The sequence below is a fragment of the Mustelus asterias genome (assembly GCF_964213995.1).
Source record: "Mustelus asterias chromosome 26 unlocalized genomic scaffold, sMusAst1.hap1.1 SUPER_26_unloc_6, whole genome shotgun sequence".
Taxonomy (NCBI): Eukaryota; Metazoa; Chordata; class Chondrichthyes; order Carcharhiniformes; family Triakidae; genus Mustelus; species Mustelus asterias.
The window spans coordinates 1,000,935-1,017,382 of record NW_027590113.1 but is presented as its reverse complement, the minus strand read 5'-3'; the positions used below and the strand labels follow the sequence as shown (position 1 = coordinate 1,017,382).

Below are 16,448 nucleotides of genomic sequence, written 5' to 3'. Positions count from 1 at the left end.
GACTTTTCTGAGGATGTAATTAGTAGAATAGTTAAGAGAGAACCAGTAGAAGAATCGCTTTTGTGCTTTCAGAAGGCTTTTGATATGATTCCTCATAAGTCAGTGGGCAAAATTAAAGCAGCTGGGTTAGGGGATAATTTGTTAGTGTGGATCCAAATTGATTTATACACAAGAAAAAGAGCGTGAGAATAAATGGCAGCAGTGACTTGTCCGGTACCACCGGTATCAGGGCTTCACACCCAGCCTTTCTCAAAACATATCAATGATCAGGATGAGGGAACCAAATGTAACAGTTTCAAATTTACTGATGAAACAATACTGGGTGGGATTAAGGGAATGGAGGATACAAGGAGTTGTCAAAGTGGTTTGGACAAGGTGAGTGGGTGAGCAGATGATTGAGTGGCAGATGCAGTAGAATGCCACTAAATGTAAGATTATACACTGTGGTGTGGAAAAACAGGAGAGTATTATTCAAATGGTGAAATAATCGGAAGGGTAAACAGCCAGAGGGATCTGGGTGTCCTTGTACACCAATCAGTGAAAGTGCACAGGCAGATGCCTCAAGCAACTGGGAAGGTAAATGGAATGTTGCCTTCATTGCAAAAGGACTTCTGATCATAATTAGACATGTCCATCTGCAGCTGTACAGCGCCTTGGCAAGACCACAGCTGTCGTATTGCGTGCAGGTTTGAAAGGATATATTTGCCAGAGAGAAAATATAGCGGAGGCTGACACAAGAGTTGGCCGCACTGTCCGAAGAGGGGGGATTTGTTCAAGTTTGCCAGTTTCACTACAGTTCAGAAGGATGAGAGGAGATTTGATTGAAATGTATACAAGTCTAACAGCACTGGACAGACTACAGTTTTCCATGGTTGGGGAATCTAGAACCAGGGGGCACAGTCTCAGGATACGGGAGACTATTTAGGAGAGGAGGAGAATTTTTTTTACTTAAAGGGTAGTGGACCTGTGGAATTATCTGCCATTGAAGGTTCTGGAGGCCAAGTCACTGAATATATTCAAGAAATAAATGCATTTTTAAAAGATACGGATAGAAGGCGAGAATATGGCATTGAGATAGATGCAGTAAGAAGTCTCACAACACCAGGTTAAAGTCCAACAGGTTTATTTGGTAGCAAAAACCACTAGCTACGAAAGCCATTTGCTACCAAATAAACCTGTTGGAATTTAACCTGGTGTTGAGACTTCTGACTGTGTTTACCCCAGTCCAACGCCAGCATCTCCACATCATTGTGATAGATGGTCAGCTATGATCTCAATGAATGGCGGAGCATGATCGGAGGATAAATGTTCTTCTTCTGCTCCTGGTTTCCACGTTTCTACATATGCACAGGTCATCCTTGCAGAATTCGCAGCCTCTAACCTGCACTTGTTGCCAAATTACCACCACATCCCTTCCTCAATGTAGATAACGGCGTTGACTAATAATGCATAGATCCGGGCTAATACTGTGGGCACATGCTTTCAAATAACCAGTATGGAAGATTTTGGAAATGAAAATCAACTAATACATCTTGAATTGAAATCTCGTTTCGGTAATGCTGACCATGAAAACATTATCCATTGATGTAAAAACCCATACCAATCAATAATGTTGTTTGTCGACTGAGATCTGCTGTCCTTGTCTGGACTACATGTGACCCCAGCTCTAAAACAGTGTGATTACATAGAACATAGAAAGCCACAGCACAAACAGGCCCTTCGGCCCACAAGTTGCGCTGATCATATCCCTACCTCTAGGCCTATCTATAGCCCTCAATCCCATTAAATCCCATGTACTCATCCAGAAGTCTCTTAAAAGACCCCAACGAGTTTGCCTCCACCACCACCGACGTCAGCCGATTCCACTCACCCACCACCCTCTGAGTGAAAAACTTACCCCTGACATCTCCTCTGTACCTACCCCCCAGCACCTTAAACCTGTGTCCTCTCGTAGCAACCATTTCAGCCCTTGGAAATAGCCTCTGAGAGTCTACCCTATCCAGACCTCTCAACATCTTGTAAACCTCTATCAGGTCACCTCTCATCCTTCGTCTCTCCAGGGAGAAGAGACCAAGCTCCCTCAACCTATCCTCAAGGCATGCCCCCCAATCCAGGCAACATCCTTGTAAATCTCCTCTGCACCCTTTCAATGGCTTCAACATCTTACGTCTTGAAGAGTCTAACAGGCAACTCAGCTTTATTAAATGGCTGCAAAGTCTAAAAGTATTGAAACCGAATGATTCACCCGGAAATTACAATTACATTCCCAACCCTGTCGACCCTACAAATTTCATCATGTGGGGCCAGTGCTAAGATTCGGAAAGCTATCCCACTGACTAGTCAACCAGTTCCCTGAAACAATGAACCTCTCAACATCATACTTGCAGACTATGTCCCAAATACAACCATCATCATTGTTGGGTATGACCTGTCCCGCTGACAGGAAAGACCAACAAGACATCCAGTGGGGAACGGATTGCCCTGGATGTCCTCAACATTGAGTCTGAACTCCCTGAAGTCTCATTAATCCGGTTGGAAGCGTGGCAATGAAATTGCCTGCTGGTTTCATCCTCCCATGCCCACTATCTGATGAACAAGTGCTCCTCCATGTAACACACTGTTTGGAGGAAGCACTGAGGATGGCAAGGGCAGGAAATATACTCTGGGTGGGGACTGAAATATCCATCAACAAGTCATGCCCAGTAGCGCCACCATTGAATGAGCTAGCAACGTCCTAAAGGGCATAGCTGCTGCACTGGGTCTGCGGCAGGCGGTGAGTGAATCAACAAAAGGTTTAACTTATTTGACCTCCTCCTGATCAGGCTGTCTGTTCCAGATGCACATGGTCAAAGTTGTCGGAGTGACCAACAAACTTTCCATTAGGAGGCAAAGTCCTGACTTACCTTCAGGTGTTGTGTGGATTTACCAACGAGTTAAATGTGATAGGTTTTGTACAGATCCGTTGAGTCAAAACTGCGCAGCCATTAGACAGTGTGATCAATCAGTAGGAGCAGCAGAATTGTATTCGACCTTAACGGCCCAGCATATCATCTGCTCTGCTATTGCCAGTGTATCAGTCCTAGTGAATGAACAGTGAAGGAGGGGATGCCATTGATAGCGCCGGGGGTACCTCAACAACAGGTGTCAAACTGGTGAAGGTTCAACGCGGGAATGCTTTTACAGCAAACAGCAGAACAAGCATGAGGGAAGTGACCCGAAAACTAGTGAATCGGATCCAAAGCTCTGCATCCCTGCCGGATTCGACCATGGCTGGTGTGATTTATTAACTAACCATCTGGAGTATTAGGCGCCCCAAATATCCACGTCCTTAATGAAATATGTTTCAGTATGTCTGAACATTCCAGTGCAAAAGATAAAGCTGAAACATTGGCAAACATTATTAGCCAGAAGAACGCAGGAGCTGAAAGAAAGAATTAAAGCAAAATAGTGCGGATGCTGCAATGTGAAACAAAAACTGAAAACCCCGGAAAATCTCAGCAGGTCTGACAGCACCTGTGAGGAGAGAATAGAGCCAACGTTTCGAGTCTAGATGACCCTTCATCAGAGCTCTGACGAAGGATTATCTGGGCACGAAATTTTGGCTCTATTCTCTCCCCACAGATGCTGTCAGACCTGCTGAGATTTTCCAGCCTTTTCTGTTTTAGTAGCCAGTACATGATCTATTGTGACTGTCTATTGAGGTCCCTGTCATCACAGATGTCAGTCCTTAGCTAATTCAGTTCACTCCAAATGATATCATGAAATAACCGAAATAAATGTAAACTGTAAATGCTTTGGGCCATGGCAATATTCTGGCAAGAGAAAGACGCATCAGTGATCGTAGTTATAACTTAATCTCAGATGTGGGGTGTTTGCTGACGATTGCACTATTTTCAGCACAATTTGTAACTCCACAGATGCCGAAGCAATTGGTGCACATATGCAAGAAAACCTGGACACCAGTCAGGCCTGGGCTGCGATATGCCAAGTAACGTTCGTGCTACAAAAATGCCAGGCAATTACAAATGCCATCAAAAGAGATTCCACCCCTCCCTCCTTGGCGATTGAATTTCATTACAATCATTGAATCCCCCACTATCACGATGCTGGGGGTGGGGGGGGTGGTGTGTGTGTGCAGCTGACCTGAACCTGAATTGTACCAGGCACAAAATACTGGTGACGAGAGCAGGTCAGATTCTGGAGATTCTGTGGAGAGTGACTCACTTCCTCACTCCCCAAGATCTATTCATCGTCTAAAAGGCACAGTCAGAGTGTGATGGAATCGTCTCCAGTTGCCTGGATGTGCGCAGTTCCAACAACTTTCAAGACGCTCGACAGCATCCCGGACAAAACAGCCACCTGATTGACACCCCATCTCACCAACATCAGCATTCACGCCCTCCACTATCGACACACATGGCAGCGGTGTTTGCCATTTACATGATACACTGCCACAACATAAAAAAGTGAATCCTATAGTCTCACAGTAATCTGATGTCATGTTGGGCACGGAAGTTCAGATGGAATTAATCTCATTGAAATTATTACTGGTTCTCTGGGATTTCTCACTCTCTTTGAAAATTATTTTAAATTAAAAATTTGTTTTATTCATATGTCGTTTGAATTAAGGACGGAATCAAAATGTGATCTTTATTCAGTGTTCAGAATGGATCAGGACCCAGTCCAGGGACTGCCTCCTGTCCTCAAAACACCTGGGAAATCCCTGAACAGATCCTTTCCTTCTCATTCCCAGTGCTTACCTTTCACTCTGTTTTTCAATACGCTCCTTATTATTCTTTACAGAAAGTAAATGAAATCGCAGACAGTGGGAACCTCGCGGACTGTTCCAAACTTCTCCTAAATCTGGTTATAGAGAAAGGCTCTCGGGCTCTCAGGGTGATGTGGGAATCCTTTGTGGAAATGCACCGTGGGTTACCAAAGTTGGAGAAAATACTGAGAGAATTACCGACACTTGGTACAGTAAAATCGCACAGTGAATTAAACATTGCAGATTTTTCTGATCTTGCACATAGCTGATTTCATGATTGTAATTCCTTTAATCAGGTCCTGATGCATTTGTTTACATGAACATCCCACAAGGTTTATCGGAAGTACCCAGTAACCTAAAAGGTAAGTGATGACAGTGAAGATTGCAAACTAATTATTTCACTTCTCAGAGTCTGAATAGTTAGTTGTCAGAATTTGGAAATCAGAAAATCGAAGTCTCGGAATCAGGGTTAAATATTGTTTGAATTTGTCGTCCATCCTCATCTGTTCTGCACAGGTTCAAGTTTGCAATTCATCCGACCATACACATTAGGAGCAAATGTTGACCTCTCGGTTCCTCTAAACTGCTCCACCATTGAACAAGTCCATGGCTGATCGCATCACAACCTTCACACTGCATTCCTGTTTTTCCCAATCATCTTTCGTCTGTTGTGCTTTATATTTTTTCACTTAACCAACTCTGAATTACCAGAACCTCATTTTCTTGTTCTGTGTATTTTCCACCATAGTCCATAAATACTTTGAATGCCTGAACTTCACTGAACCGTCGCCAAGTTTGTTTTTTCAAGTTTATTCTTTAAATAGTTCAAATCCTCAGTTAACTAATCCATTTAGGGGGATTAGCGGGGGTAAATATGTGGAGTTGCGGGAAAGTGCTTGGGTGGGATGTTCTGTCGGAGAGTCGGTACAGACTCGATGGACCTGGTGGCTTCCTTCCCCACTATCAAGGCTCGCCTTGTTACCATGCTCGTAATGTCTCTGTTTTGCAATTCATAAACACCCTTCAACTTGTTCTGAAAGCCAAGTATCGAGAGCTCGGCGTGCCTTTGTGAGGGTGACCATCAAAGCTAATGCGTGCTGCTTATTGTGTTGCTGTTCTAAATTATGAATTACCTTTTTGCATTTGATCACTTTAATTTATTCTTCTTCCTTTTGGAACAAGTAAATGATATGATGCGGCCCCTTAAATGTTCCTTCATGCTGTTTCATAGGGTCAAGGACAGTATTAAGTTATAGACAACGTTGTAATTATTTTCTCATCATTTAAGAAAGATGCATTCAAATGCCATCTCTTTGCAGTAGATTTTTGACCCAGGTCACAAGCCTATGGACTTATGATCAGAGAGAGTTATAGCGAGAATGTCACTGTCAATGATTCTATGAGACTCTGACTCAATTGTAAATAAATAGTCAATGCGAGAGTGACAGCAGTGAGTTTCGGAGTAAAATATAAAGTCTCTGTTACTCGGGTGCAGAAGCTTCCATATGTCCAGCAGCCCAGCTTCAGTAACATGATTGCTCAGTGATTTGCTTATATTGGAGCACGGGTTTGATGATGCTGAGAGCCAGTCTCCCATTTGGGACAGAACACAATTCGAATCTCACCCAATAAGGACAATCCTGTACTTTTAGCTGAGATAAGATTGAAGATTAGCTTCATGAATTGTGGGTCATTCTCATTTGGGGCACATGAATGACAGTTCCGTGCCTTCTCCTGTTCCGTTATGCAATACGAATTTGCCTTCATTGTCCGTATGTTGTGAGTGGACACAAAATTTCACCAGTCTGTGAAATAAGATTGTTAAACCCCTTATTCCCCCTGATGGGTGAGAGGAAAAGAAGACCTGGTTTGCCCAAGATCTGCCCAGCTACTATGTTCTTTATCTGACAAATGTGTTTCCTTTAAAAATGCAATTTTGCAGCTTTGATGTTTCAGCTCAGAGAGCATTTTTCCCTTGAGGTTTTACATTCTAGCTAATTACCTTGAACACATCCATAATAATCTGCATTTAATTGATCTGACCGGAGTATCCAGCTCGGCAAGTAGCCTGATATCAGAGAAGAAAGCATTGAGAGAGGGGAAAGGAGAAAAAGAAAGAAAAATGTACTGCCAATGCAATGGCTTTTACATGGTTTACTTGGGAGTACTGTGATAAAAACTATACACATAAAAAGTTTAACTGCAAATTTGATCCATTTCCAAGTGCTGAAAACCAAATGTGCTCAAACCAACAAAAGTGGCTCGCTATTCAACCCATCAAATGTCTACTTGAGTCTCATAACTATAATTCTCCAGAGCAGATGTTCCGACTCTGAAGCCTACAGCTCCATTGGTGATAAGCCACATGAGTTAACTCTCCCGTCTAAACAAGCGCAGCCGTGTCCATGGATACGGTCAGCTGAGACTGCTCCACCCCGCCCATCAAAGTGTTCATATCCCCACCCGTTATGTGAACTGGCTAAAACTTTCTGAACATCACTGAATAAAGCAAAGTGCGTATAAAAAATAAATCTCTGCCTCTTGGAAAATAATATCAGCAAATAACATGCGATGTGGTGCAAGGTTCGCTCCAGCTGCTTACCCTCCAATCGGCTCGCACTGATGCCCAGATGTTGCAAACCCTCTGCAGCCTCCAATGCAGATGAAAAGGATTTGCTTGCATCCTTGAGGTGGACTCTCAGCCTCACTGGGTAATGTTTTGAAACTTTAGGCTTTTCTCCCTAAGCTGCTTTTTAATAGCTGTATATTCACATGTTTACCACTCCAGATGTGGCGAGTCATCGTTATCGAGCATGAATCGCCTTCCTTTCAATTGGAGATTTTTCTCACCTCAAGCCTTGGTGAGAATCTATTGTTGTGTCCGGAATCTGAGCGATTTTACCACCGATTATCTCAGGGGTGCATTAGTATTCAACAGCTTTTGCTGCAGCGATCTATGAACCCGCTCTAGTTGTAGTAGAACATCGACTGGCAGTTTATCTAGGTCATTGAAAGAGCTTTTGACCAAATGGATAATGTCCCCGCCTTAGTTTTCTGGCACCCCATAAATTCACAGGGGATTCTGTCTCCTGAATTTTTCGAGGTACTCGTATCTGTCCTCTAAATGCCTATTTTGATAGAGTAAATGAAAGAGTAGTTTGTCGTTGCTTATGTTGTTATCCTCAAACTTTCTAATTCTGTTCTCAGACTCCAGTAACTGCTTTGAAAACCCGCTGACAGTTCCAGTTCTGAGATTGAATTAATGTTTTTCTCAAGGACCTCATTTACAGAATTTCTGAATGTTCTCAGTTCAGGAAAGTGCTCAGACCAGACCTTTCCATACCTGACTTTTCTCAGATCGGTCAGCATGGGGTTCAGCTCAGACTTCTCAATACCGCATGTGGTGCTCAGGCAGCCCTGATGCTGCCATGCGGAGAGGGGTGGAGAATTCTCACTTTGTTTCAATCTTCCTTAAACACTTTGCATTCTTCTCTCTTCTGTCTCATAGTTTGGCTCTTGTGTCTATATCTATAAGTGGTATTTGTTTGGAGGTTATTTAATAACTGGATGGCGATGGATCTTTGTTCAGCATGAACAGAGCAATACGCAGTCGGCAGCGATTAATTTCTCCAGCTCCCTCTTGTGTCCAATTTCCCTCCTTTTTGAAGAACTTGGTCTGTCAGACAACCCTTGCAATTTTAAATGATTCGCGAGACTTTCAATAATTCCACCTTTCCTTTCCCCTACAAGTCACTCTCATTCCAAATTATCTGCCAATTCAGTTAACTAAGTCTTAGTTACTTTCTGTAAACCCATCAGTGTTACACCTTCCATTTTCAGGAACGTCTTAGCAATTTCCAACGGGATTTCGCATTCCAACTGTGGTACAATAAACACCAAAATAATTTTACCGTTCAGCATCCAGTAACTGGCCTTCCATGTGTGACAATTTCCACTGAATTTTTACTGAGAATCCAATTACCCTTTCTCGACGTTTTGAAATTCCAGGCAGGCCCCCACTTCTGTAACAATTCCAGTCGATGTTATAACGGGATGGGATGATCCCAGAATTAAACTCTGGCTCAAAGGATTGCAACTTTTAAAAAGAAAAAAAAATAAACATAGACTGACAGAGTCACAGAACCACTACTTAGTTTTAGCAACAAGAAAGGAACATTTATTAAACAATGAAAAATGGATTACAATAAAATACACCTTTACTCCTCCTTAAGGTCACCCAATATACACACGTTCTAAGAATAACACGAATGACAATGTACAATTGCAGGAAACTATGATGGTCTCATCAGCACACACGATACCGTTTGCTATTTCTCCTCCGAATCCGCTCAGATGCTTGTCATTTGCAAGTTTCCAAACTCCACTCCCAAAAAAAATGCTTCATGTCTTGCATTATATCTCACATCGGCTTTGTCGCACAAATCCTCTCCCGCAAACATCCTCTCTATCAATCACACATCCTCTCTATCACACACATCCTCTCCTGGCACGCGCATCCTCTCCTGGCGCGCGCATCCTCTCCTGGCGCGCGCATCCTCTCCTGGCGCGCGCATCCTCTCCTGGCGCGCGCATCCTCTCCTGGCGCGCGCATCCTCTCCTGGCGCGCGCATCCTCTCCTGGCGCGCGCATCCTCTCCTGGCGCGCGCATCCTCTCCTGGCGCGCGCATCCTCTCCTGGCGCGCGCATCCTCTCCTGGCGCGCGCATCCCGTCCTGGCGCGCGCGTCCCGTCCTGGCGCGCGCGTCCCGTCCTGGCGCGCGCGTCCCGTCCTGGCGCGCGCGTCCCCTCCTGGCGCGCGCGTCCCCTCCTGGCGCGCGCGTCCCCTCCTGGCGCGCGCGTCCCCTCCTGGCGCGCGCGTCCCCTCCTGGCGCGCGCGTCCCCTCCTGGCGCGCGCGTCCCCTCCTGGCGCGCGCGTCCCCTCCTGGCGCGCGCGTCCCCTCCTGGCGCGCGCGTCCCCTCCTGGCGCGCGCGTCCCCTCCTGGCGCGCGCGTCCCCTCCTGGCGCGCGCGTCCCCTCCTGGCGCGCGCGTCCCCTCCTGGCGCGCGCGTCCCCTCCCGGCGCGCGCGTCCCCTCCCGGCGCGCGCGTCCCCTCCCGGCGCGCGCGTCCCTCCCGGCGCGCGCGTCCCCTCCCGGCGCGCGCGTCCCCTCCCGGCGCGCGCGTCCCTCCCGGCGCGCGCGTCCCCTCCCGGCGCGCGCGTCCCCTCCCGGCGCGCGCGTCCCCTCCCGGCGCGCGCGTCCCCTCCCGGCGCGCGCGTCCCCTCCCGGCGCGCGCGTCCCCTCCCGCGCGCGCGTCCCCTCCCGGCGCGCGCGTCCCCTCCCGGCGCGCGCGTCCCCTCCCGGCGCGCGCGTCCCCTCCCGGCGCGCGCGTCCCCTCCCGGCGCGCGCGTCCCCTCCCGGCGCGCGCGTCCCCTCCCGGCGCGCGCGTCCCCTCCCGGCGCGCGCGTCCCCTCCCGGCGCGCGCGTCCCCTCCCGGCGCGCGCGTCCCCTCCCGGCGCGCGCGTCCCCTCCCGGCGCGCGCGTCCCCTCCCGGCGCGCGCGTCCCCTCCCGGCGCGCGCGTCCCCTCCCGGCGCGCGCGTCCCCTCCCGGCGCGCGCGTCCCCTCCCGGCGCGCGCGTCCCCTCCCGGCGCGCGCGTCCCCTCCCGGCGCGCGCGTCCCCTCCCGGCGCGCGCGTCCCCTCCCGGCGCGCGCGTCCCCTCCCGGCGCGCGCGTCCCCTCCCGGCGCGCGCGTCCCCTCCCGGCGCGCGCGTCCCCTCCCGGCGCGCGCGTCCCCTCCCGGCGCGCGCGTCCCCTCCCGGCGCGCGCGTCCCCTCCCGGCGCGCGCGTCCCCTCCCGGCGCGCGCGTCCCCTCCCGGCGCGCGCGTCCCCTCCCGGCGCGCGCGTCCCCTCCCGGCGCGCGCGTCCCCTCCCGGCGCGCGCGTCCCCTCCCGGCGCGCGCGTCCCCTCCCGGCGCGCGCGTCCCCTCCCGGCGCGCGCGTCCCCTCCCGGCGCGCGCGTCCCCTCCCGGCGCGCGCGTCCCCTCCCGGCGCGCGCGTCCCCTCCCGGCGCGCGCGTCCCCTCCCGGCGCGCGCGTCCCCTCCCGGCGCGCGCGTCCCCTCCCGGCGCGCGCGTCCCCTCCCGGCGCGCGCGTCCCCTCCCGGCGCGCGCGTCCCCTCCCGGCGCGCGCGTCCCCTCCCGGCGCGCGCGTCCCCTCCCGGCGCGCGCGTCCCCTCCCGGCGCGCGCGTCCCCTCCCGGCGCGCGCGTCCCCTCCCGGCGCGCGCGTCCCCTCCCGGCGCGCGCGTCCCCTCCCGGCGCGCGCGTCCCCTCCCGGCGCGCGCGTCCCCTCCCGGCGCGCGCGTCCCCTCCCGGCGCGCGCGTCCCCTCCCGGCGCGCGCGTCCCCTCCCGGCGCGCGCGTCCCCTCCCGGCGCGCGCGTCCCCTCCCGGCGCGCGCGTCCCCTCCCGGCGCGCGCGTCCCCTCCCGGCGCGCGCGTCCCCTCCCGGCGCGCGCGTCCCCTCCCGGCGCGCGCGTCCCCTCCCGGCGCGCGCGTCCCCTCCCGGCGCGCGCGTCCCCTCCCGGCGCGCGCGTCCCCTCCCGGCGCGCGCGTCCCCTCCCGGCGCGCGCGTCCCCTCCCGGCGCGCGCGTCCCCTCCCGGCGCGCGCGTCCCCTCCCGGCGCGCGCGTCCCCTCCCGGCGCGCGCGTCCCCTCCCGGCGCGCGCGCCCCCTCCCGGCGCGCGCGCCCCCTCCCGGCGCGCGCGCCCCCTCCCGGCGCGCGCGCCCCCTCCCGGCGCGCGCGCCCCCTCCCGGCGCGCGCGCCCCCTCCCGGCGCGCGCGCCCCCTCCCGGCGCGCGCGCCCCCTCCCGGCGCGCGCGCCCCCTCCCGGCGCGCGCGCCCCCTCCCGGCGCGCGCGCCCCCTCCCTATCGCGCGCGCCCCCTCCCGGCGCGCGCGCCCCCTCCCTATCGCGCGCACCCCCCCCATCGCGGGCACCCCCCCCATCGCGGGCACCCCCCCCATCGCGGGCATCCCCCCCCATCGCGGGCATCCCCCCCCATCGCGCGCATCCCCCCCTATCGCGCGTGCGCGCGCTTCCCCTCCGGCGCGCGCTTCCCCCCCTCTCAGATCTTCTGGCACACACATCCTTTCTATTACATGAATCCTCTTTCCGGCACACACCTTCCCTCTGGCACACATCCTGTCTGCACACGCACCTTCACTGGTACATACTTCCACTCTGGCAATCACGTACATTCTGGCACACAGATCCTCTCTTGCGCACATACATTCTTCTGTTGATTCCTTCACAGTCTCCATCACTTTCTCTCACACTCTCTCACTCCATAACTCATTCAGTCACTCTCTCGATCACATCCTCCATCTCACACCCATTCACACACTTTCAAACTCTCTCACTCACTCTTTCACACTTTCCCTCACACCTTCATAACCTCTCTCTCAGATTATCTCTCTCTCTCTCAAACTTACTTTCTCATGTTCATTCTCTCACATCGTTTTTCATACTATGTTTCTCACCACTTCTAATTCACACCCACACATTCTGCTCACTCGCTCTCGCTCGCACACTCTCTCTCATTAAGGTAATAAGGATCCACTTGTCCCGTAAAATGCTCTTGTCTTGCCGCTATTACCCAATTATAGATTCTGACGGCCTCTGTTTATTGCTCGTGTTCCTTAACTGCAGCAGTTCTCCTGTTTGTGCAAAGTTGACCTTTTTCCCAGCATGCTCTGCAGGCCTTTCGCTGTTAGTCCCCCTTTGAGCATTAGCGAATTGGAGCACAATTGCGCCTCATCAAACCTCACTCTTGTCATGCAGCTTTAATAGAAACGCATTCCAAGCATTTCATTTAATGAGGCAAACAAGGACAGCAATTCAATTATTGCTTCATTTTACACTTCTCGTACCAATTCAAATGAACAGTTGCAACTCATTAAATCTTCACTCTACTTGAACTAACTGAACATCAACTTTCAATTGAACTTTAACTCTTAAACTGCACTTTAACTTTAACTGAACGTCAACTTTAACTATTTAACTGAAAATAGATACTACCCAGTTGAGGAGAGCATTGGCCATTAAATATCCTCGATGTAGAATCTATTTTCCCCTTCTCTGAAGCATCCTTCAGGGTACAAGTCTACTTGCGATGGTCGGTCTCTTTGAGTTATCGCTGCCAAACAAAGGACTCACATGGCTTTTTATCCACAATTCTTCATTCGCCTCCGGAAGATTATCTGTCATCCAGCCAATTGTGTAACCAGAAACCGATCGCGTGGCTCGAACATCCACTGAAATTACTTTTGAAAGACGCCTTTACGCTTAGTTCATTTTATATATCCCATACATTACAGCTATATAAATCAGAGACGCAGTGTTTCTGTTAATGGAAACAACTTCCCTTATCTGGGCCAATACAGGAATTTCAGAACACAGCTCCCAGACCACAGTCTCTTTCGGACCGGTACCTGGTTTTAATCTACATGTTGAATAAAAATCCCAGCATGCTTCTCTCCCAGCGAGAATACCCTTTTTCCAGTCACTGTTGACATTATTCTTGTTAAGTCATTGTTGTAGCCGTTCTTTCTCCGTCCACACCCTGTTTAAGCAGATACTCAAATCCATGTCATGTTACATTCGAAGTATATCGATCAGTAGTTCGGGCTTTCTTATGTACAATTACGTTTCTAACTTATTTTCCATTTCATCTCTCCGGAATTCAAATGATCAAAGTATGCATTTGTTACTTTAGCGTCGAAACTACAACAATAATTGCAACATGGAAAGTAATTCTTATCCAGAGTTGTATGTTTACTTTCGCACCCCAATTCCAAAATTCCTCTCACCAGTTGGTTCCGTTTGTTGCTGCAATCACTTGCCTGGTTTCCCCTCTTTCTTGAATGACTTGGGCAATCGTTTGGTGAATTGTATTTGTTTCTTGATCCATTGCCAGTCTTTTTGTAAAATTACAATGTTAGTTTCACACTTATCAACGTAATTGCCCAAAGTACTGCTTGATTCTTCAGTGACATTATGAATGTTTTCTTCCAGTTTATCTCTGTCGACCAGCTTGAGGTGGCCTCAGCATGATGGGATCTGGGCTTTAAAGCAAAGGATGGTGTTAGCAATGGGAAAAACTCTCTCAGCCATATTCCTATTCTTTCAATGAGGTGGTAATACAATATTCCCCGTTTCCCTTATCAGGAACTTGGACACTGTCAATATCGAGGGTTCGGATTTTCATTGTACAGTTCAGATGTTTGTCTGTTTTAAATCCACACAAGGCTTTTACGCTGGGATATACAAGATCATACATCATAGATCATAGAATCCTACAGTGCAGAAGGAGGCCATTCGCCCCATCGAGTCTGCACCGACCTCAATCCCACCCAGGTCCTCTCCCCATTTCCCCATGCACTTACACTAGTTACGCACCCTGACACTAATTGGCAATTTAGCAAGGCCAATCCACTTCACCCGCATATTTGGACTGTGAAAGGAAACTGGAGCACCCAGAGGAAACTCACGCAGACACAGGGAGAATGTGCAAACTCCACGCACACAGTGACCCAAGCCGGGAATCGAACCCGGATCCCTGGTGCTGTGAGGCAGCAGTGCTAACTACTGTGCCACCGTGCTGCCCCTCATAAGATCATGAGACCATAAGAAAAACATACAGACGTAGGTTGTTCAGCTCCATGGGCCTGACCCTTGATTCCCTTGCTGATCAAAAATGTGGTTCTCAGCCTTAAAACTACGCAATAATTCTTCCGCCACAGCTCTCTTTGGAAAAGAGTTCCAAAGACTCTCAGCCCTATGGAAGAAGAGTCTTTAATTAGCGTCCCTTTATTCAAAGTCTATGCATTCTTGGCCTAGAGTCTCCCATGACTGGAAACATTCCCTCAGCATTTAGCCTGACAAGCCCCTTAAGAATCCTGTCTGTCTCAATGAAATGAGTTCTCATTCTTCTAAATTCCAATGAGTAGAGTCCCAACCTGCTTAACGTTTCTTCATAAGACAATTCCTCCAGGAGTTCTGTGAAATGCTGTGAATGAAATCATATATTCCTTAAATAAGGGGACCAAAAATGTTCACAGTACTCCAGATGTGGTCTCACCAACCCTTGCAACACGACTTCCCTACTCGTACTCCAACACCATTGAAATAACGGCCAACATTCCAGTAGATTTCCTGATTACCTGCTGCACCTATGTGCCAGATGTCTGTGCGTCGTGCTCAAGTACCACCAAGGTACTTTGTCTTGTGACTTACTGCAGTTTTTCTCCATTGAAATAATACGCTTTTCTTTTGTTCTCCCTTCCAAAATGAACGACTTGTATGGGATAGAGTGAAAGTTGGCCGATTGGATAGGTAACCGGCTATCTGATCAAAGACAGAGGGTGGTGGTGGATGGAAAATTTTCGGACTGGAGGCAGGTTGCGAGCGGAGTGCCACAGGGATCAGTGCTTCGTCCTCTGCTATTTGTGATTTTTATTAATGACTTAGAGGAAGGGGCTGAAGGGTGGATAAGTAAATTTGCTGATGACACCAAGATTGGTGGAGTCGTGGATGAGGTGGAGGGCTGTTGTAGGCTGCAAAGAGACATAGATAGGATGCAAAGCTGGGCTGAAACATGGCAAATGGAGTTCAACCCTGATAAATGTGAGGTGATTCATTTTGGTAGGACGAATTTAAATGTGGATTACAGGGTCAAAGGTAGGGTTCTGACGACTGTGGAGGAACAGAGAGATCTTGGGGTCCATATCCACAGATCTCTAAAGGTTGCCTCTCAAGTGGATAGAGCTGTGAAGAAGGCCTATAGTGTGTTAGCTTTTATGAACAGGGGGTTGGAGTTTAAGAGCCATGGGGTTATGCTGCAACTGTACAGGACCTTGGTGAGACCACATTTGGAATATTGTGTGCAGTTCTGGTCACCTCACTATAAGAAGGATGTGGAAGCGCTGGAAAGAGTGCAAAGGAGATTTACCAGGATGCTGCCTGGTCTGGAGGGTAGGTCTCATGAGGAAAGGTTGACAGAGCTCGGGCTGTTCTCTCTGGAGCGGAGGAGGTTGAGGGGAGACTTAATAGAGGTTTATAAAATGATGAAGGGGATAGATAGAGTGAACGTTCAAAGACTATTTCCTCGGGTGGATGGAGCTATTACCAGGGGGCATAACTATAGTGTTAATGGTGGGAGATATAGGAAGGATGTCCGAGGTAGGTTCTTTACACAGAGAGTGGTTGGGGTGTGGAATGGACTGCCTGCAGTGATAGTGGAGTCAGGCACATTAGGAACATTTAAGCGGTTATTGGATAGGCACATGGAGCACACCAGGATGATAGGGAGTGGGATAGCTTGATCTTGATTTCAGATAAAGCTCGGTACAACATCGTGGGCCGAAGGGCCTGTTCTGTGCTGTACTGTTCTATGTTCTGACTTCACATTTTCTCAAATTATGCTCCATTTGCCAACTTTTTGCCCACTTACTTAGCTTACAATAAAATATTTATAGGTTATTTGAATCCATCTTGCAACTTGCCTTTCCACCTATTTTTGTATTGTCTGTAAATTTGGCTACAAAACATTAATTTCCTTCATCCAAGTCATTATTATATATTGTAAAGATTTGCAGTCCCGCACTGATCCCTGTGTAAACCCACTGTTTATA

The 16,448-nt window shown here is 50.0% G+C and overlaps 1 protein-coding gene across 2 annotated transcripts in view; it reads left to right on the top strand.

Annotated features, from left to right (window-relative positions):
* Nucleotides 1-16,448, top strand: part of LOC144482162 (NACHT, LRR and PYD domains-containing protein 3-like) — an 81,421-nt gene that overhangs the window by 17,777 nt on the left and 47,196 nt on the right. For both annotated transcript variants that reach the window (XR_013495883.1, XM_078201376.1), the window contains exons 4-5: nt 4,804-4,975; nt 5,065-5,130. Coding sequence is in view for 1 of the 2 variants with exons in the window: in XM_078201376.1 (XP_078057502.1) it covers nt 4,804-4,975; nt 5,065-5,130 (238 nt within the window). In the remaining variant the exon portion in view is untranslated. The remainder of the gene's footprint in view (nt 1-4,803; nt 4,976-5,064; nt 5,131-16,448) is intronic.